The 23481-nt window shown below is 39.3% G+C and overlaps 1 protein-coding gene across 1 annotated transcript in view; it reads right to left on the bottom strand.

Moving 5' to 3' along the window:
- Window positions 1-251: 251 nt before the first annotated feature.
- RERG (RAS like estrogen regulated growth inhibitor) overlaps window positions 252-23481 on the bottom strand; it is a 111117-nt gene continuing 87887 nt past the window's right edge. Inside the window, exons 3-6 of the mRNA XM_080659262.1 lie at window positions 13056-13112; window positions 3644-3717; window positions 1675-2113; window positions 252-858 (exon numbers count right to left, since the gene is read on the bottom strand). Of these exons, the coding sequence (XP_080515388.1) occupies window positions 1706-2113; window positions 3644-3717; window positions 13056-13112 (539 nt within the window). The 3' untranslated portion in view covers window positions 252-858; window positions 1675-1705. The remainder of the gene's footprint in view (window positions 859-1674; window positions 2114-3643; window positions 3718-13055; window positions 13113-23481) is intronic.

The following is a 23481-nucleotide window of genomic DNA, read 5'->3' as shown; positions in this document are numbered from 1 at the left end:
GGTTCAATAACTTCTTCTCTGCAATTGTAACCATAGTACCGTCTCTAGCATAAGATTATTGTGAGGATTTGATGAAATATGCACCTGAGCATTAAAAAAAATCATATCTATCATTGTGAACTGAAGCTTATTTTTTATATCACATTCATTGATTCATCAGCTCTACGATTTGAAAGTCCCCTCAAGTGTCTATTAAAATTTACAAACATTTCATGTTATCACAAGAAAGACTGTCCTAATGTGAGAGAATGTGAAAATTATGCTTTTTATTATATTCACACAAAATAGTTACACCAAGTTGTCCAAATGCATTTGGTGAATTAAAGCCTCCAATTCTTACACATTTTTATACATATATCTATGCATTTATAAATACACACATATGTAAAAGATACATATTTTCTTCTAAAATAAAGTGCCCAAGTCTTGATATATGGGGGCAAAATAAGGAAAAAAGAATCATAAGGTTTTATCAGTTATAGACTGTGCACTTTCACAATATAAGAACCTGTTTTATACACATTTATTTGGGTATAGTGAACTTTAATCAGCTGTTCTTTTCTGAATTCTCCTAAGTGAATTAATTTATCCAAAATACAGGGTGGGGCAAAAGTAGGTTTATAGTTGTGAGTACACAAAACACAGATTTTTCTTGTATTATTATTTATTAATTATTTTCCACATGAACAGCTATAAACCTACTTTTGTCCCAACCTGAATTAGAAGAAGTCGTGTAACCAACGTAATGAATCAGAGGCCAATTTTTCTTACTGTGTCTGGCACAGAGCTTGGCTCCCCAACGCAAAGGTAGTTCAGCTTCATTCTTAATTTTTCTGCTTTTAGACTGTTGTCTTTCTGCTAAGGTGATAAGCAGAGAGAGAAATGAATCAGACATCTCTAATTCTAAACCCTCTGTTAGCATTCAGTAAAGTTAAGGTTTGGTGAAAAGATTCCTAGTGTCTTTACTTCACCCCAGGCTTGGTGAGAAAGGGCGTAGCAGGATCTGAATGGATGGGTCCTACCACCTCTGTTATAATGAACTCTTGTTGGAGTTACAGAAGAATTAGGGTGTGATGATCAATAAATGGATCATTGAGAGAACCAATTGAAATGGAATTCTCTATTATACAATGGAAAACCTTGTGAGAACATGTTTGAATTTAAGAACAAAATAAGGGTTCAAGAAAAACAAGATAATATAACATAATTCAGAAAATCCTTCTTTCAAATAGGAACCAGGACACCATTCCATGCTCCAATATTTCAGCTACACTTCCTGCGTTTTTACTGTATTTCCTATTATCTTGAACTTCTAAGGTGATCATTTGTAGACTTTGACGAGAAAAGGAATTTAAAAATGCCTTTGAAAAGATTTCAGCCTACTGAAGCAAAGTGATGATGCCTAAAAATAGCTAAACACGAACCCAGCCATTTCAGAATCTCTGGTGATTACATGTTCAAATTGCAAGGAAGTGTACCTTATTCAAGCAGGGAAGGGAGTAATTGTCAGCACTGAAATTGCATAAAACACTCTATAACTTCTCAACATACAGGAGGCTGGGAACAAGGGGAAGCTCAGATAGTTCCCAGATTTAGAGTAAGGACTGGAGTATTTTATTTGGGGGGATAAAAAAGAGAAAAGGACAAGAAAGTATTTCCAATGACCCAACCCACCTCCGTAGGGCCTTCACAAGAACGGAGCTGCTTAGCTACTGATTTTGGTGAGCATCTTGTTAATGGCTTGCTTGACATGCGTGGTGGAGCTGCGTCTCCTTGTCTTGCCCTGCACCATCCTCCGGCGACGCACCTCTCGACACAGCTCGTAGAATATCTCCGTGATGTTCCCTTCTCCAGTGCAGGCAGAACACTCATAGAAAGCACATGCCAATTCCGTGGCCAGCTTCTCTCCTTCTTCAGTACTGACCTGCCTGGAGTGGTCCAAGTCAGCTTTGTTTCCAACCAAGATGAGAGTCACATTCTTGGGCTTTTTGATCTCATCCAGAATGTTCTTCAGGGGCAGCATTTCCTCAAAACTTCCTCGGTCAGTGATGTCATAGACCAGCACAAAGCCTTCCCCCCATCGCATGTGTCCTTCCCTCTGAATGGTGTCTTCCTGATGGCAAGAAAAACACAGCAGTCAGGAGACCTGGAAGTAATCCCAGTGTAGAGATGCTGCTGCTGTTAACAGTGATCCCTTAATTACTATTCTTTCTAGTCAGCGTCATTAAAAGTTCTTGACAAGCTTACCTTCTCAAATTGGTTGGGAATAGAAGCATTACTTATGCATAGCAAGGTATTTTAGGAAACTAGAACTTTTCTAGCTGCTTAGACCTTAACTTTCTGCTTCTAATTTTTCTTGCTACATCATTAAGTCTTTAATCACAAGAACTATAAAGAAAGTACCATCTTAGTTAAGCACACTGCCTCTGAGACTTTGCATCACAATTAAGGAATTAGCAAACAGGTAACAAAGTAGACCTTACCCCACCCCTTAGAGATCAGAATTAGAGGAGCAGCTTAGTGAAATAGTTTTGATTTTTTGTTTTTTGTTTATTTGTTTTATCTCTTCATCCTTCAGATTATGGACAATTAGCCACCAAGGGCAGAAAAACAGAATAATCGTATAGAAGAGTCAAAGTCAGAGTCTGGGGCTTTTGGCTTTTTTTCTCTCCTATTTCAATTCTCCCAAAAATGATGTAGTCCCAATAATGATAGAAACTCATTTGAAGTGATTTTCAAAGGGTGTGATCACTCCTTCCTAGGAAGGCAGCATGTGTGATTTGCAAACGCATTGCCTTCATGGGCTCAATGACTTCTGCAAGCATGTACTTCCCTGCTGCCTCTTTCTAGAATCAATTCTGGGTGGAAGGTGAGAACATGTGTAGGAAACAGATGGTGATGAGAAATTAAAAGTATATAGTTACTTGCAAGAACATTTCTTGGATTAAATACTTTAATGCCAGTCTTCTTGGGGTCATAGGTCACTGATAAGCACCATGAAATCCTTCAGCTTCCTAATTCTCATTCCTAGTGATCATTCCTATCTTTGGGAACTAAACCTATCTGTGAACCCGTTGGTAATCTCAGAACTGAATGACCGCAAAGCAAATTTATATTAAATAAATTGTTATTGTTTAATGATATGGCTCATATTTTCAATAGGATGTGGTGAGGTCTAGAAAGAATATTGAAGGAGAGATTCCTAAGATAAAAAATTCTGAAAAGAGATTCTGAGGTCAGATAAATTTAGAACATAATATATACTAAAGTCCTTAATGATTTACTTTACACATAAGCATAATAAATGCTCTGAGAACTTCTGTAAAGAAAGATTCCTGTTTAACTTTATCAGATCATTTCAAAACACTTTTAACCATGAAAATCTATTAATATCTTGCAATTCGCCCCTCGAAATATGGGTGAGCAATGTGAATGTTATGTTGTTTTCCAAACCCCTTGAAGTACTGAGTAATTTACATAAGGATGCATACACAGGCTGTTGCAAATACATTGATATAGAAATACTTAGATAATTAAATTAAAATGGCTTTATGAATCATTGGTTAATTATAGGAAAGTATCTTTTGTTCATATGCACATCTCATTTGAACCAAAAAATATTTTAGCTGAACTGTTTATTCACCTGACCAGCAGTATCTAGTATCTCCATGGTGACAACTTCATCATCGATGGTTGCTTGGTGTCGGTAGGTTGATTCTGAGGGAATGAGCAAAAAAAAAAAAAAAAAAAAAAAGACAATAAAAAAGTAAATAAGATCATGGTTTGATTTGATTCTTAAAATTACAAATTTGTCACAGGAGTATGCCTGTTTTATGGTGTAAGTGAATGTGCACAGCAGGAAGGAAAGAGTGTGCAAGAATGTGTCGTCTTTATACCCGCAGAGTTCTAGGAAGTAACAGGTAACAGTCTTTCAGGATATACACATGAGAGTCTCTTTGCCTCTTGCTCATTTTAATCTCCTATGAGGTCAGCTTCCTGATGCTCTCTGCCTTCTACAATGAGGCCTCCACATCCTAAAATGAGAAAGTTATTCCTACAGAATGCATTCTACCTTGATACTAAAAATCCAGTTTTTGGAAATCACTGTTTGTTACTGTTCCAGACAAGATGACATATAAGCAGGAGCTGCTAATTTCTTTCTAGATCTCAACCCTAGAGATGTAATAGGCCGTAGAAGAAGGTAATGGTTATCCATGTAAAAATGATCATGTAAAACTATGAAAAACACTTGTGGCAGTAGAAGGCGAATGGGCCCTGATGTTTGGGGAATTGGTGAGAAAAGTAGAGGAGGGCTAGGCAATATGGAGGGGAGATGGAACAAAGCAGAGTTCTCTTGCTCTTGTTGCCTCTTCAGGGTAGAAAAACAACGGCAGCTCAGCACCAGGCAGGGGTGGGGAATGTCCAGCCTGCGGGCCGTGTAAGGCCTGAAAAATCATTTGCACTGGCCCTGCCAAGGCATTAGAGGTAAGTTAATTAAATGTTTGACCACATATAGCAGGCTAATTTTTAAGTTGATAATTTTGTATGGCCCACAAATGATGTTATAAATATCCAAATGGCCCTTGGCAGAAAAAGGTTCCCCACCCCTGATAGAATGGTCCCCTAGGTCTATTGGGGTGAGAAGTTAGCAGGTGCAAGAGTTTTGGGTGGCTCTGAATGTGCCCCTTAGCACATGAAATGGAAACCAGAGGTTAACATAAATACCAACTAGTGCTGTTCTATATGAAAATCCAAGAAGATATGAGAAAAGAAGCAAGAGAGAAAACAGTAGGAATAAAGTTAGATAAAGATAGCAAAAACCAAAGCACGGTGCTTGAAAAAATTAAAAAAAAAAAAAAGAGGTAGGCGGGGAGGTAAAAATCTGGCAATGCTATCTAGTAAATTAAGGGAGAAGGTGCAATCATACGAAATTTAACACAAAAAGAGGAAATAGCTACATAGTTTGATGAAATAAAATAAAGTAATATTAGGAACTGTATAACAACTGATTTCAAACCCTAATAAATTCTGGGAGAAGACAATGTATAGATTGGAACAATAAGAAATAGAACACTTAGCTAGATTATAGCCAGCAACTACACTTAAATGCTAATTGTAGATTTCTCCTAATCATAAAAAGCAATTGCATACAATTGGCTTTACAGGAGATTTCCATTAAACATTAAACACGTTGTTCTAGAAAATATAAAAAGGTCAGCTACCCAATTCCTTTTATGGGGCATTATGTTGATTCTCATAAGAAGTATTACAAGAGAAATAAGAGAAAAAAAGAAATTGTAGGCTCATTGATTAAGAAATTCTAAATCAAATATTATTCAATTGAATCCAACAGTTGTAATAAGAAAAGTACGTCATGATCAGGTAGAGTTTACTTCAAGACTGCAAAGACTGTTTAAAATCTATCGATGCAATTTAACACATTAAGGGACTCAAGGGGGAAAAATCACATGATTACCTCTATAGGTAGATCTATAGAAAGATAAAATTTACATAAATTTAAAATGTATGCACATACAAAAATACATTTTTCAAAACTATGTATATATATTGGCTAGCACATACTGCTTACCATTTGACCAACAAGTGTTCTAAATGCTTTACTCATATTAACTCATTTAATTCTCACAAATATCTCATGAAGTATGTGTTACCCTTAGCTCCATTTTACATGAGGAAATTGAGGCACAACAGCACTAAATAACTTGTGACAGGTCACACAGTGGCAAGTGGTAAGTGGATTGGAACCCAGGAAGCTGGCTTTGGAAATTTCAGCTTTTAACCACTATACTAAGTTTCAACCATGTTGGATTATATACCTGTGGGAAAGAGGAGGGCAATGGTGTCAGAATACGGGATGTGGGAAAAGTTAAATAAAGGCTTCGCATATATCTGACATGGTACCAGGACCAGAAGGGAATGACTAACTTAAGTATTAATTTAATTAGCTCAATTATTTGCATCTAACCTACTCAAATCACTAACCAATCAGCAAACCAAATAAACCTAGAAGTTTCTTTCCCATCAGGGTAGCCGGTAAGCCAGTGCTTTTAGTTTTTCCCATTTACCTCATGTTCCTGACTCACTTCTTCATCTCATCAACTATTTTATAGTTCTTTTCTGACCACAGTTTTATGTTACTTTGCTGTAAATCTACTCAAAATACAAACTGCAAGAAGGAGACTTAACCCAGTAGCATAACTGCCACCAGCCCTGGACAATGATTACTGTCCCGGGCACGGCACATTGCTGACGTCGTTTCTGAGAATTAAAATTTAAAAATGAGATTATACTCAATATTTTTTTAAAAATATATTTTATTGATTTTTTACAGAGAGGAAGGGAGAGGGATAGAGAGCCAGAAACATCGATGAGAGAGAAACACCGATCAGCTGCCTCCTGCACACCTCCCAATGGGGATGTGCCCGCAACCAAGGTACATGCCCCCGACCGGAATCGAACCCGGGACCCTTCAGTCCGCAAGCCGACGCTCCATCCACTGAGCCAAACCGGTTTCGGCTATACTCAATATATTTTAATAAATATTGTTCTCATTCTCCTGGAATATGCAATCCATATGTGGTAAGTCTGATTCTCAATTGTAGACCATTCCACCCCCTTACTCTTTTTTTAAAATATATTTTTATTGATTTTTTACAGAGAGAAAGGGAGAGCTATAGACAGTTAGAAACATCGATCAGCTGGCTCCTGCACACCTCCTACTGGGGATGTGCCCGCAACCAAGGTACATGCCCTTGACCGGAATCGAACCTGGGACCTTTCAGTCCGCAGGCGACGCTCTATCCACTGAGCCAAACCGGTTAGGGCCACCCCCTTACTCTTTTAAGTTAAATGGGAGATTATTGTTTTGCGTGATTTAATGCTCTAAAATACCATTTCCAGCGACTCATCTCTAAGTGTTCTCTCATTCATTTCCTTCTTCACCCCCAGCTTGGGGCGGAGGGGCCCAGAGAGCAGCGCAGGCGCTGGAGCCACGCTGTGTCTCCTCCGAGGTTCTGGGTGACCTCGGTGCTGCCTTCCCTCTTTGAGGGGCTGGCATCAGCCCACCCCGGGAGCCTGGAAAACAGAGCCTGGGCTCTCTTCCATCCCTTTGCCCCAAAAGTCTGACAGTCAGGGACATTTTTCTCTGCTGCCTCCATGATAAGTAGGATATGAATTTCAACCACAGAAGACCGCAGTAGGGGGAAATAGAACATAATGGAAATTGTATGAAGTTGCGTGACTCTTTGGCTGTTAGTGAACGAAAAAATGCAGGAAATGAGGGAATGTCTGCCACCGACGTAGCCGCGGGTGGCAGCAGTCATTTCATCTAAGCCGAGTGCTGGTTTCATGCCATTGTGAGCATTTTTTTCGTTGAGTTTCTTCTCTCTTTCAGCACCCCTGACTAAAAGTAAAACAGTGCAAGTGTTGCCCAGAGAGGCCAAAGGCTGTGCCGTGTGCTAGTTTTTCTAAAGATAATTCTAAAAAAAAATGTATTAGGTACTTTTTGAAACTAATCTCTGCTACTTATTTTATTAAAATATTTTTATTGATTTTAGAGAGGAGAGTTAGAAGCATCAATGAGAGAGAAACATTGATCAGCTGCCTCCTGCACGCCCCCTCCTGGGGATTGAGCCCATAACCCAGGCATGTGCCCTGACAGGAATCCAACCGGACCTCCTGCTTCATGGATCAACGCTCACACAGAGACACACCAGCTGGGCTCCACTATTCATTTCAGAATATGAAAGAAAATGTGTATGTGTTTGAAGGGTAGAAACACTTTTCATTTTTCTCATACTGACAGAAAATGACATTTTGAGTCTTTTTTATGAAGTGTAGGGGGATGATTATTTAAGAGATATTTCTAAAGGAACCAAAATGTTGTATACTTATAAAACCAATATTAGTACAAATATGTAATTAGGCATCTTAAAAATTATGTCTGGATTGCACTGTCTATGAGAGATACATGGCTTAAAGCATACATTCAGTAAATAGTATATTTTTATAAATAGAAGTATATCTTATATACTCTAAGAGAAATTGATGCTCAAAGAGGTACTGTATGGTTGATCCTTTCACTAATTTAGCTTTTGTAGTAAATTTTAACATATTAATATGGACAGTTGGCCAAAACAGTAACAACAGCAGTTAGTAACATAGATTTGTGCTGGAGTGGAAATTGTACTGACTTGAGTTCTATTGCTGGTCTAACCACAAACTAGTCACATAATTGTGGATACATTTACTTGGTTGGACTCTTATTCTTATTTGTCAAATGCTGATCTCAAAGTTCCTTTCTGTGTCAATGTTAAAGAACTATTGGATAGTTCTTTGAGTTGGTTAAGTACTTCTGCTTTAATCTTCGGTGGAGAGACTTGTTCTAGGTGTGTCCCTCTCTTTGTATGAGCCTTTCTAAGCAGAAATGCAGGCAGGCAGAACCAACCACAAAATAATATCATCACTGAGTTCAGTATGTCTCCCAATTCCTACCTTCATTCTTGTGTGAGTCTTTACTAACCAGATAGACACCATGATCCATTCAAACACAGAGCAGGGTGCCTCGATGGGGCAGAAGTAGTGATCAATACTCAAAGGCAATCTCTCTAAATGCCCCCAACACACCACATTACACACAGACAATTGCACACTATCTAAACTTTTATCTGTGTTCTCTGACATGTTCAGTATTTTCTGAGGGTGATCTGACTCTCAGAGAGATTCAGTTCTCTCCTGGGATCTAATCAGAACATGGATCCTATTGTTTTGCAACCAGAACATTGCATGCTACCACCATCAAGAAGTGTTCCTGATTAGGTGGTCTAAGTTCCAAATCTCACAGGCTGCAGTGGTGATTATCAAATGCTATGCTTGACCAGCTCTGGCCTCTGACAAAGATTTCACTGACCCACAGAGAAATGAGAAATATTTAGGAGAATTTATAATTGTTCAATGTAAATAAATGATTGAACATTTTTCTTAGATTATTATATCCTTCAAAACTCCTGAATGCTAAAAATATTTCTTCTTTTATGGAATGCAAGTGTCTATTGAGGGAACAAGTTTAGTTCTTCCTTACCCTCTGCACCTTGCTTGCATCCCTAATTGTAATTCCTACAATATTCCCTCTCCATTAAAAAACAAACAGGGGGGAGGGGAAGGGAAAGATTAACCAAAGAACTTATATGCATACATGTATAACTCATGGACATAGACAATAAGGTGGTGAAGGCCTGGGGCAGGGTGGGAACCAGGTGGTGGGGGAAAGGGAGAAAAAGAAGGGGGGACATCTGTAGTACTCTCAACAATAAAAATATTAAAAAAACACACAAACAAACAAACACCAAAACAAAAACATTGTGTCCTGACATCTAAAAAGTTGAGAATCACTTGCTGTTATAGAATTATTTCAGAGTAGTAAATATCCCATTTTTTATTGGTATGTTAATGGTGTTTATGCCCTGCAGCTCCTCATGGAGCAATAATTCTGTTACAGATTGAAAAAAACTGCTCCATATTTTTAAGGAAGGCACTGAATTCAGAATTCAAGACTATTTTTTTTTGCAAATATCCCACTTTGCTCTTTAAATTTTTATTATTCAATTATAGCTGATATTCAATTTTATTTTATATTAATTTCAGGTGTACAGCATAGTGGTTAGACAATTATTTAATTTACAAAGTGATCCCCCTGATAATTCAAGTACCCACTTTTGCTTTTTAATGTAGCCTTCTCTATTGGTGGTGGATTTGAAAAACTCTATGAGAGTATGAAGTTTAGTTCCGGAAATGCCGACGGCTCTTGGATCAAATGGATTGGGAACTCCTCTAGGCTAGAACATTCGTGACTTCTCACACGTGCGCACACACAGACACACACCACTTTCCAGCATGAGTCAATGAAAGCCTCACCTGGGAGTGAGTCATACAACAGATATTCCTGAAGTCTGATCAACGCTCTTGTTGCTTAGCAGCTGCAACCCTTTCAGAGCAGTACAGTACAAGGTCACTTGAAACAGTTTCATTATTCTAGTGAGGAAGCCTGCACTACAGATAACTGATGCAGGCAGAATTTTATCTACAATGATTGTTTCTCAGAATTAATAAAACAAAAACAAAAGGAAAGTTAGTTCACCGGTATTAACAATACTAATTACTGGAACATATTCAGAGAGAGAGTTCAAAATTTTTATGAGATCATTTTTATAAGCTTCATCTTTTGTTGAGATGTACTGGTAAAACTAAATGAAATTAGTATTTTTCTACTGAACTTCCATAAATCATTAAGAGTCTCAGGAACTTTGTAAAGCTTATATAAGTAATAAAAATATAAGAAGAGAGTAATTACTTACTTAGGTGGAACTAACAACAGAAATGAATGATTTTTTAAAAAACCAAATGCATTTTTAAATCCAACTATATCATTTTAAAATTAGGTTGTGGCTATATTAAAACATATTAAAATTATTGATGTTGAAAAACAATTTACCTAAAAGGAAAAACAGAGAAGTAAAGATCTCTTAGATTAAAAAATTGACTATCATAAAGATGTGACTCTTCTCAAAGTAATTTATAGTTTTAATGCCCTTCCAATAAAAATTATGTCATATTATGACAGAGTTTTAAAAATTGACCTGGAAGAATAAACTGGAAATAGCAGCCAAGATACTATTGTAAAATAGTAAAGAAGGAAGACTTTCTCTACTTGGGTATTGTCTTGTAAAGAGCACACAATGATCAAGAGTGTGGTACTGGTGTAGGATGTGAAAAGCAAATTTAGAACTAGTTCCTGGTGTAAATGAACCATTTTACCTGTAAATGATCCAGTATACCTGGGTTCAACCAACTGTGCATCAAAAATACTTGAAAAAGAAAAGGTTATGTGTTGTTAAAATGTACTATGTAGTTAGGTCTTTAACGGTTGGGTCTGTACTGAACATGTACCGATATTTTTCTTGTCATTATTCCCTAAACAATTATACAGGGTAACAACTGTATTAGTATTTTAAGTAATCTAAAGATAAAGTATATGGGAGGATGTGTGTAGCTTATATGCTAATCCTATGTAACTTTACATAAGAGATTCCAAAGACAACTGACTGTATAAAAAGCAGCGTTAGAAGTAGAGGGGAAAGGAGGAGTATTTAATAAATAATAGGGTAATAATTGATAAACTATTTGGAAAAATTGTTAGGCTTTCACCTTATACTTCTCACTAAAGTAAGTTCCAGATAGATCAAAACGTTAAAATGAAATAAACAGTAAAATCATTCTATCCCCTTACCTGTTCAATTTTCCTTCAGAGTACTTATCACAAGTGACACATTTAGTTGGCTATTGACTCTTCTTTCTTTACTAGTCAATGAGCTCAAAAGAGCCAAAGCTTTCTCTTTCTGCCTATTGACTTATCCTCAGCATCTAGAATAATCTGACACATAGGAGCATTTAACAAACATTTGTGAATGGATGAGTCAAGCAATGAAAGGAGGCCCAAAGGGAGAAAAAGTTCCCTTTTAAACTGAACATAGGTGACAGCTACAACAACAGCGATAACGAAACCAGCCCCAGAACAAAAACACCCAGGAAACATCTCTGCCCATTTCACCGTCTGAGCCAGGCCAGCTCCGCCTGGGACACGGCCTGGGAGTGAAATAGTGCATGCCTTTCCCTCTTCCTCTGGGCTTCAATGTTGGTGCCCTTTAGGAAACCAACTAGGGCATGACAAACAAAAGCTCAAAGACTTCATTCAGAGTAAAATCCGAAGCTTAACTTAGAGCCCCTGGATTTGTAGCATTATTTATAAGATAACTAAATATCTCTCTCTATAAAACCCTAATATGCAGGTAGAACAGCGGAACAACCGAACAACTGGTCACTATGACGTGCGCTGACCACCAGGGGGCGCGTGCAGAACGTGGCGGGCGTCAGCAGCCGGCAGCAGAGCACGGAACATGGCCGGCGTTGGCCAGGGTGGGATGGTGGAGCAGTTGAGCAGGGGCACCAGACCAAGGTGGGGTGCCAGTCACTGTCATCGGGGCACGCCTCTGGTGGTTAATGAAAATTCTTTGCTCCCATGCGCCGCAGTCCCACCTGGCACTTGCACCTGCTGCTGACGCCAGCCCTGATCGCTTCGTGCTGTCAGCGGGTGCTAGCAGTGGCTGCTGCCCTGATTGCCCCTAAGGGCTTCTCCACCTCCCCCTGCTCCTAAGGGGTGATTGGGGCAGCAGCTGCTGCTGGCTCCCACTGACAGCGCCAGCCCCGCTCGCACTGGCTGCTGATGCCGGCCCCAATCATTCCGAGCCGTCAGGGGGTGCAAGTGGGGTCAGTGCCGTCAGTGTGTGGGAGCAGCGGCAGCAGGAGCGTAGCTGCTGGCAGACAGGGGACCAGGGGCCACAGCAGGAGGAGCTGCGCAGGGACGCGGAGGATGGGCGAAGACCCGCCCCTGTGCCCACTGCAGCCTTGCGGCCCACAGTTCCTTTCAAGGTGCACGAATTCATGCACTGGGCTTTGAATGATGAAAAATACATGTGATAAATACTTAATGCATCGACATTATTGCCACTTTCAAGATACATATATCAATTTTTGCATCTTTTTTTGTATTTTTAAAATAGGCTCAAAGCAGTTTCATTGGGGATAAGAGAGGAAGGGACACAATTTATTTATACGTTTTCCCATTATTGTTACACTCTCCTTAACATGCCATTCTATCTCACATCAAAGTAGCCATGCCCACTGTATCCTCTGTATGCCATTGGAATGATGCTACATTTCCTAATGGAAGAGCATCATTTGTACCTACTTCCTTCTTGTCCCTGATTTGACCTGATTTTTTCCTCTGGGCATTAAAATCCTGCAGGGTTCTAAGCACAGACAGCATGCAACACGCATTTAGCTTCTTAGAGGAAGTCTCCGCATGATTCAATAAAGCACTTCCAAGACATCTGCAAGGTGCTTTAAAATGTCACAACACAAAATGTCATTCTCTCTTTAGGGTCATAAACTTTGATTGGAGGAAAGAAAACTTGACCTACCAAGGGTGGGATCATATTCCCAGATGAACCGCTTGGTCAGGAATCGCACTACCAGAGCTGTGGGAAAAAAGAGCAACATTTCAAACAAATTTGTTAATTTTCTTACAGTTTTTATCCTTATAAGGAAAGAGAAATAGCCCATCAAATTATATGTGTATTATATTTCCTTGGAATATAAGCCCAATACATTTATTTATGTTTGTTCAAGTTTTTTTTCAATTTTATACTGTGGCTTAAAAATTGGTGTACCGTTTTACTGGGTTTATTATGCATTAATCAACAATTTAGATTTGTTCTTTTAGCCACAGGATTAAAAACAAACAAATAAAAAATCATAATGTGAAAATACTCACATGTAAAATTTTTAGCCAAACAATGAATTCAGACATGAGCATCACGATACAGGTATCTAAGCTTTGACTATTGATAATGATTGATACAGGTGTGTTTTAAATGTGATATAATTGTTCCTGCAATGAGAAGACCACTAGCTGGTTATTTGTATTATAAAAATATTCCAAATTAAGTATTTTATTAGTGACTCATTAAAGTTCATCAAAAGCAATGCTGCTGAAATACTAGAGTCAGGGCAAGGATCTGGCACTGTACTAGGCACTTCACTTGCATGATCTCCTCAACCCTCACTTCATCCCTAGGAGGCAGGTACTGGGATTGGTCCCATTTTTCAGATAAGAAAACTGAGAGCCTGAGAGTTAACTAGTTTAATTGAGCTAACTTAGCTAGTTAGTGGCTGAGTCAGTTTTTCACCCGAGGAGTCTCTTTCCAAGCCTGTAATTTGTTCATTATGCTAAAGGGAATTTCAGGCCTAGCCCTAGGCCATCTGGATAATATTTAACAGAAGATGGATCAGAGAAAGAGAATTGCTGAGATATGTGGACTCTATTGTCCTTAAAAGTGCATGAGAAACATGCTGAATTTTTTTTATACTTGCATTTTAGTTGAACACAGTGGTTTTTAAGAAATTTTTTAGAGGGGAGTGTCATAGACCCTGCAAAATGCAATAAAAGCTTTGGACCCTTTCTTTGGAAAAATATATACACAATTTGGTACATAATGTCAGCAGCTCATGAACCCTCTGAAGATGGTGTGTCTTCCTGAGATCCTATTGACCCCAACTAAAGAATCAATGTCTGTCATATTTTATACTTTAAAATACATTTATTATTTGGGTATTTTTATTTTTATAGAAATGCCCTGTATATAGTAGTCTAAAGATACTCCATAAAGAAATATGACTAGTTCGTTGAAAGTTACTGTCAATCTTTTCTTTATCTACTAGAGGCCCAGTGCACGGAATTTGTGCACTCAGGGGGGTCCCTCAGCCTGGCCTGTGCCCTTTCGCAGTTCGGGAGCCCTCAGGGGATGTCTGACTGCTGGCTTAGGCCCGCTCCCCACAGAAGCGGGAGAGGCTCCCACCACTGTCGCTGCATTCGCCAGCCGTGAGCCTGGCTTCTGCCTGAGAGGCGCTCCCCCTGTGGAAGTGCACTGACCACCAGGGGACAGCTCCTGCATTGAGTGTCTGCCCCCTGGTGGTCAGTGTGCATAATAGCGACTGGTCATTCCTCTGTCAGGCCAAAACCGGCTCTCTGACATCTCCTGAGGGGTCCCAGATTGCGAGAGGGTGCAGGCCAGGCCGAGGGACATCACTGGTGCACGATCAGGGCAAGGGAGGGACGTGGGAGGTTGGCCAGCCAGGGAGCGGCCATGGGAGGACTCCAATACGTGTCTGGCCTGTCTAGCTCAGTCCCAATTGGCCAGACCTCAGCAGCAAGCTAACCTACAGGTTGGAGCATCTGCACCCTGGTGGTCAGTGCATGTGATAGCGACTGGTCGACCAGTCGACTGTCTGCCCCGGGTGGTCAGTGCACATCATAGCGAGCAGTTGAGCGGCCTTAGCATATCATTAGCATGTTACGCTTTGATTGATTGAATGGCCGACTGAACACTTAGCATATTAGGCTTTTATTATATAGGACTGCTTACGTTAGAATCAACAGAGAGATCTATACCCACTATCACAGTGTTTTATATGAGAGATCACAGGGCCCATTGCAACGAGAACCTCATAAAACAGACCACAAGCATATGTGGCTTGGCTGGAGACTAAAAGTAACAATTTGTTCCTAATTACTGAGTGTAAGGCTGGGTATGAGCCAACATTTTTTGCAGAGCCTGAAGTAGCAGGCCACTGACCCTGCAGTATTTCCCACAGGGAGTGCACTGTGGTTTTATCTTCAGTTTTCAGTCTGTCGCTCCTCACTCTCTTGGGACTAACGCAGTCTTTTTATTGGCATGTAAGAAGTCGTAAGCACCAGACAGATATTTTTCTGTTTTTTTTTTTTTTTTTTCAACTAGTGAAGAAGAGTTTATTCACATGTTGTTGTTTTTTTAAAGGATGGTGTTGAATATCAAAGAGATATGTCCTTTAGAGACTGTTGGATACATTTAAAAGAGTAAAATAAATGTCCTTATTTTAAAATGTCAATATTTACGAGACATCAGAATCTTTACACTCTTTGTAGTTATTTAAATTCACGGGGAAAAATTGGATATAAAGTAAAAAATGGGCGAGAGGTCACGTAGTTTTCCAAAATGGTTTTAGGGACATGCAAGCAAAAAAAAAAAAGACTGATTAACTAGTTCTATTGCTGATTTTTTTAAAAAATTGAATTTTTTGGGATGACATTGGTTCACAAAATCATACAGGTTTCAACTGTACAATAAAACCTCATCTGCATTCTGCATTGTGTGCCCATTGCCCCAAGCACAGTCTCCATCCCCATTTTCCTCCCCTTTGCCCACCTCCACCAAGCCCCTGCCCCCCTTGCCCTCTGGATATCACCACACTATTATCTGTGTCTATGTGTTATCCTATATAATAAAAGGCTAATATCAAATTGTCCCCTTGGGAATTGGACTGACCAGGAGTTCGACCACCCGCAATGCTGTGCACTGACCTCCAGGGGTCAGCACAGAACAAAGAAAGACACCAGCCGGCAGCCGGGGGAAGGAAGGCCCCAATCGACCCTGATCGCTGGTCAGGCCTAGGGACCCTACCCATGCAGGAATATCATGCACCAGGCCTCTAGTGTGTGTGTGTGTGTGTATGTGTATGTAGCTCAGTGGTAGAGTGCTTGCTTCCCATGTATCAAGCCCTGGGTTCATCCCCAGCATCTCCATGAGGGTCCTTTTTAAATCAGCAGCAGCAATAAACATAACTGCCTGCATAAGCCAAAGAGTTTCATCTTTTGTTAGAATACGTAGTTTTAACTCTAAAGGTTGCAACCTATAAAAATGCATTTATCTGGCATCTTTAAGCAATGCACTATTAAAATTAACAAGATTTTTTACATAACATTGGAAGTACCCCAGTTGCAAGACCATTAAAACTAATCATTTGTCAAAGAAATGTTTCTAAAATGTATTAGACACTCCATCATCTCTCAGAACTGAGAATACTGAACATAATTGAATCATTTTTAAATGTCTGGAACCTTGATTAGTGCCCTGTGCAACTATGTGGCAATACTTTTAGAAGCTGTAGAGTGGTTGAGGCAAAGTGACTCCAGAATACTAGGGTTTTGAGTATTTTTAGTTTTTGAATACATCCGAATATATATTTTTAATATACACATAAATAAAATTTTTTTCCTTCCTCAAATACCATGGCTTTCTGCCAGTCACTGAGACTATGTGAAATAACCTATCTATTCATCTGCTTCGCTACTTTTATTATTCCAGAGACTGATAAGCCATATTAACAAGCTTGTTAAAATTTTGTCTAATATTGGAGTAAATTAGCTCTGGGGTTTCATTCTAGGGAACTTGTTCTGTTGAACTGGATTCTGGTACACCTTTGGGAAACGATGTTTGCTGTTGATAAGTGGTTCCTGCTGACTTCGGATTATTGGCTCCGTTTAGACAGCCCCCTTCCAGCAGGGCAGTGTTGCTGGGCTCAACCAACAAAATCAATAGAAACATTTTTTATATTCTTTTTAAAGAGACACACATCATTATCTGATGGTTGCTTTAACAACAGAATCATACATTTGTTTAAAAATCCAATCTATTTCTAGTGCATTAAAAAACACAGAAAGCACTTTGAAAAAACTGACGTCATATGTTTCTTTTTTTTCTTTTTTTTTAAAATATATTTTATTGATTTTTTACAGAGAGGAAGGGAGAGAGATAGAGAGATAGAAACATCGATGAGAGAGAAACTTCGATCAGCTGCTTCCTGCACACCCCCCAATGGGGATGTGCCCACAACCAAGGTACATGCCCTTGACTGGAATCAAACCTGGGACCATTCAGTCCGCAGGCTGACGCTCTATCCACTGAGCCAAACCTGTCAGGCATATGTTTCTTATTTGATGATGTGCATTTGTCTCTCACACAGATTATTCATGGGAAAGACAAACACGTTTTCTATTGTTAGTTTTTTAATAACATATTAATTTAAATTATTTGTCTAAAGAATGAAGACAATTTTACCTCTGTGGACATGATATCTGTTAAAGCCTCCATTGTTATTGAAATTGTGATTGAGGTGTGTGGGTGACATTTCACAATTTACTGATGTAATTATAAAACAGTATTTTTTAGCTCCCGATTTTATTATAATTTTACTATGGCATACAATTTTTAAAAAAAATCCTCACTCAAGGATATGTTTTCCATTGCTTTATTTTAAGAGAGAGTGGAAGGGAGGGGAGAGAGAGAGAGAAATATATCAATTGGTTGCCTCCCCCATAATCCCCAGTTGGGCTGGGATTGAACCTACACCCAGGTACGTGTGCCCTTGATTAGGAATCGAACCTGTGACCCTTCAGTGCATAGGACAATGCTCTAACCTCTCAGCTGCACCAGCCAGGGCTATGGCACACAATTTTCATTTGTGATATATTCTACCACTTCTCACCCCCTCTACCACTACCACTCTCATCACATGGTTTTACATGTTAACAATAATACTGTTGCTTCCTCAGTGGTATCCCTACTTCATATACACCCCAGAACCCCCTTAAACTACTTTCTACACAGCAGTCAATGATTCCATTAAAACTTATACCAGCTCATGTCACATATTTTCTCCAAATTCTCCCTGAACTCATCTCATTGGATTAATATTTATTGAGTACCTACTCTGTTCTGTAATCCAACAAACAAGTCAGATTAAGATCCCTGACTTTACAGAGCTTATATTCTAAGAGGAGGATACATGAAAAGTAAAAGTGATAAATTACATAGTAGATTAGAGGTGATACATGCTGTGGGATAAAAATACAGAGCAGGGGAAGGGGCATTCAGCACTGAGAGATGAAGATGTGAGTTGTTATTTAAGATAGGGTGACCAGGCGATCCATAAAAGAGATGAGGGAAGATATCTTGGAAAACAGTGTTCCAGGAAGAGGGACCAGTCAGTGCTAAGGCCTGAAGGCAGAACAGTAAGGACCATTAAGCAGGATGAGCAATGGCCAGTGTAGTAGGATAGGAGGTCATTTCCTGCCACTCTCCCAGTCAGGTCTGCCATAAACACACTACCATTACTACTACCACTACCAACAATAATGATACTAATAATCTATATATAAAAAAACAGTGACCGGTTGCTATGATGCCCACTGAGGCCAGCAAACCACCAGATCCAGAGATGGGGCCAGCGGCCAACCTCCCGTGGCCCCTCCCCCCGGCCAGCCCCACCCCTGATTGGCCTCTCCCACCCTGATCGAGGGTGGAGTGGCTGGCTAACCCCCCCTCTCCCCCCCCACGGCTCTTCTCCCAGGCTGGCCCCATCCCCCAATAGCCTGCCCTACCCCAATAGGGAGTGGGGCTGGCCAACCTCCTACAGCCCCTCCCCCTGGCCAGCCCCACCCCCGATGGGCCCCCACAACCCCACAGTTCCTCCCCTGGCCCAGCCCCACCCCAGATCAGCTTCCCACCCTGATCAGGGGCAGGGCTGGCCCAGCAACTGCCTGCAGCCCCTCCCCGCCAGCCGGCCCCACCCCATGAGCCCCTACTACCCCAATCTGCCTGAGGCCTCTCCCCCCAGCAAGCTCCGCCCCCAATTGGCTTCCCACTCCATTCAGGGGCGGGGCCCGCTGGCCAATCACCTGTGGCCCCTTTCCCCCAGCCAGCCGGGCCCTGATTGGGCCCCAATCGAGGTGGGCCAGCCATCTCCATCTCCCGACAGGCCTGGCCGGACCCCACCCATGCATGAATTCGTGCACTGGACCTCTAGTAGTAATAATAATAAAAACAACTGGAATTATTATTTAGTATTATTATTTTACTTGATTCCTTCTTTATAATGTATACTCCATGAAGGTATTTTATTCGTTACTGTTTTTGACTGTATAGAAGAGTATCTGTCTGGCACACAGTAGACTAAAAAATACTTGCTAAATATTTGATGAAAAAGTATATCAATCTAAATCACAGTTTACTTTCCTTAACATTAAATAATAACCAGATATTGAGAGAATCTGCAGAAAAATTAACACAATAGAACTCAGAGCAGTACCATGCCATCATTTTATAACTTTGTCTTAAAACATTACAAAAATATATCATCTGAAATGCCTTGGCTGTTTTATGATCCTTCTATAAATTATACTTCTATAGTTTATTAAAATAGTTACTATAAACTTGATCTAATTTACTTTTGAATGCCCTGTCCTCTCCATCCCCACTATTTTGAGCAAGGTTTTCTTATGAAATAAAAATGGTATTGATAACCTCTACTCCCCTGGAAGTCTGATATAAGGTCTTGTCTTTCTAGAAGTTTTAAGGTTTGACATGTTTGATGGGTTACAGTTAAGTCTCTGCATTCTGAAATATCTGACTTTCTTACCATTGCCTTGAAAACCCATACCTTTTCACTAAATAAGCCAAACATGTCTAATCTAAACAGGTGGAAGAACATACCATGTTCATGGATTGGTAAAATCAACATCATTAAAATGTCCATACTACCCAAAGCAATCTATAGATTCAATGCACTCCCCATTAAAATACCAATGGCATATTTCACAGACCTAGAAAGAACTCTCCAAAAATTCATCTGGAATAAAAAAAGACCCCGAATAGCCACAGCAATCCTGAGAAAGAAGAATAAAGTAGGAGGGATCTCAATACCAGATTTCAAGCTGTATTACAAAGCCACTGTTCTCAAAACAGCCTGGTACTGGCACAAGAATAGACATATAGACCAATGGAATAGAATAGAAAATCCAGATATCGACCCAAACCACTATACGCAATTAATATTTGACAAAGGAGGCATGAACATACAATGGAGTCAAGACAGTCTCTTCAATAAATGGTGTTGGGAAAATTGGACAGATACATGCAAAAAAATGAAACTAGATCATCAACTTACACCATACACAAAAATAAACTCAAAATGGATACAAGATTTAACACATAACACGGGAAACCATAAAAATACTAGAGGAATCCACAGGCAGCAAAATCTCAGACATATGTCAAAAGAACTTCTTCACTGATACTGCCCCTAGGGCAATGGAAGCCAAAGAGAAAATAAACAAATGGGACTACATCAAAATAAAAAGCTTTTGCACAGCAAAAGAAACCATCAACAAAACAACAAGAAACCCCACAGTATGGGAGAACATATTTGCAAATGTTATCACTGATAAAGGTTTAATCTCCAACATCTATAGGCAGCTTATACAACTTAATAAAAGGAAGATAAATGATCCAATAAAAAAATGGGCAACGGACCTAAATAGAATCTTTTTGAAAGAAGACAGAAGGAAGGCCAAGAGACACATGAAAACATGCTCAAAGTCACTAATTATCCGAGAGATGCAAATCAAAACGACAATGCGATACCATCTCACACCTGTCAGAATGGCTATCATCAACAAATCAACAAACGACAAGTGTTGGTGAGGATGCGGAGAAAAAGGAACCCTCGTGCACTGCTAGTGGGAATGCAGACTGGTGAAGGCACTGTGGAGAACAGTATGGAGTTTCCTCAAAAAACTGAAAATGGAACTCCCATTTGACCCAGTAATCCCACTCCTAGGAATATATCCTAAGAAACCAGAAACACCAATCAGAAAGGATATATGCACCCCTATGTTCATAGCAGCACAATTTACAATAGCTAAGATTTGGAAACAGCCTAGGTGCCCATCAGCAGATGACTGGATCAGAAAACTATGGTACATCTACACAATGGAATACTATGATGCCATAAAAAAGAAGGAATTCTTACCATTTGCAGCAACCTGGATGGAATTGGAGAACATTATGCTAAGTGAAATAAGCCAGTCAATGAAAGAAAAATACCACATGATCTCACTCATTTGTGGATAATAAAAAACATTATAAACTGATGAACAAAAAGATAGATACAGAGGCAGTAAAGCATCAAACAGACTGTCAAATTACAGCGGGAAGGTTAGGGAGAGGTGGGGGAAGTAAGAGATCAACCGAAGGACTTATATGCATGCATATAAGAATAACCAACGGATGCAAAACATTGGGGGGGGGGTGAGGGCATGTATGGGAGTGGGGTGGCGGGGGCAATGGTAAGATATGTACACATATAATACCTTAATAAAAAACAATTTAAAAAAACAAATAAACATGTCTAATCTAGAGAAGACCATTTTCCTCATTTTACCTAATTTATAACCTACTTGGATCATTCTTCCTCATATGTGGTTTATTTTTGGTGTTACTGGCATTGAATTTCATTGGTATCAAAAAGAGCCAGTTTCTAAAAAACGGAAAATTCACTAAGTAGAATTTAATCCATGAACCCACCACACCTCTTGTCTTGATTCCCAGAGGGGAACCACTACTCCTGACCTCTCCTATCAGCCCTAAATTTAACTCTAACCCTTCAGTGGACAGAAGGCTTCAGAGAAGTACAAATAATCATACTTACAAATACAGGGTGGGGCAAAATTAGGTTTACAGTTGTTCATGGAAAGTAACACAATACTTAACAAATAATGATATAAGAATAAACTATGTTTTGCATGCTCACAACTGTAAACCTACTTTAGCCCCACCTTGTATAAAGAGAATTCTACCCTAGATTTTTGGTGATAGTTTATTGGTTAAATTAATTTTGTGTAATTAAGTATTCATTTCTTAATCATATTAGCTGTTGGATTAAAGTATATATATTCTTAGGAAATACCATTTGGTAGTTTTAGTTAGGTTTTAAATACATATAAAAACACTAATGCACTTCTGGAATGCTAACTATCAAAAGGGGAGTTTGTATTGAATGCTGACTACAAGCTTATTTATTTCTCATAAACACTCTCAAAGTAAGAATTAATATTCCTATGTTATCCATTAAAAACTGAACTTAAAAGTAAATAAATTTGTCTATTTTACAGAGCAGTTAAAGACAGACTGAGATTGAACCCAGGTTTGTTTACTTTACTTACCATTATATTTTAATATTTTAATATTTCTCAATGGCCGGAATTATTTTCTATATGAACATTGATCTTACAGAGGCAAGTTTTCAAAAGTGCATTTTTGTTCATGACTAGATTTCTTCATCCTTAATTGGGGGACTATCCATGACCAGAAACCATGGCAACACAGAAAGAGAATACGAATTTCAAGGAGCAGGAAGGAAACATTTATATAAGTAAGATTTTTGCTTTTCTCTTGAAAAGGTCTTCAAAGATGCAGCAAAGGAGGAAAACAAGAATCTAATGATGCAGACATTATATGATACAGATAAGTAGTATGTGATAAGCAACTGTTTCCTTATTCATCTCCTCAGTCGTTAACAAGTTCATTCTTTCAACAACAAAAAACAGGATGCCAGGAACCATTTTAGGCAACCAGGAAGAGAGCAAAGAAAATAAGATACAGTTCCTATGCTTGAACAGTTGAGAGTCTGCATCTTTGCATGTTCTGGGAAAAATTAAAAGATACCTGGGTAATTTAGAATATTATCCTATTCAAGACCTGTTATGATGCCTACCTAAAAGAAGGACGGCCAGACTGAGGTGAGTCTAACTAACTTTAGTGCCTTAGAGGGGGGAAAACATGTGTTTTCTGGAAGAGAAAATGTAACAGACAAAATCAGAGTAGTATGTAGTATAAAGTACTTCTGTTGCATCTTAGAGACAACAAACCAGAGGGTTTACCTAAAATCTAAGAGGAAGGTCAGTTTCACCTTCTTCCCTCCTTTACCTGGACTGCTGTCATTCTCCTCTCAAATCAAGCCTCCAGATCCAATTTCCTTCTTCCCTGACCCCTGGGTCCAACACTCCTGTTCCTTCATACCTTATTCCTGGGTCTTTCTTCAAACATCAACTACCAAGTTCATATTCCTTTTAGCAGTCCTCTTTTTCTATGACTAGCCTCTTTCAAGAAACATTGGCCATTGTGCCTCAAA

This window comes from Plecotus auritus (assembly GCF_963455305.1).
Source record: "Plecotus auritus genome assembly, chromosome: 3".
Lineage (NCBI taxonomy): Eukaryota > Metazoa > Chordata > Mammalia > Chiroptera > Vespertilionidae > Plecotus > Plecotus auritus.
Note: the sequence above shows the minus strand (reverse complement) of the source record. Positions and strands in the feature narration are given on the sequence as shown.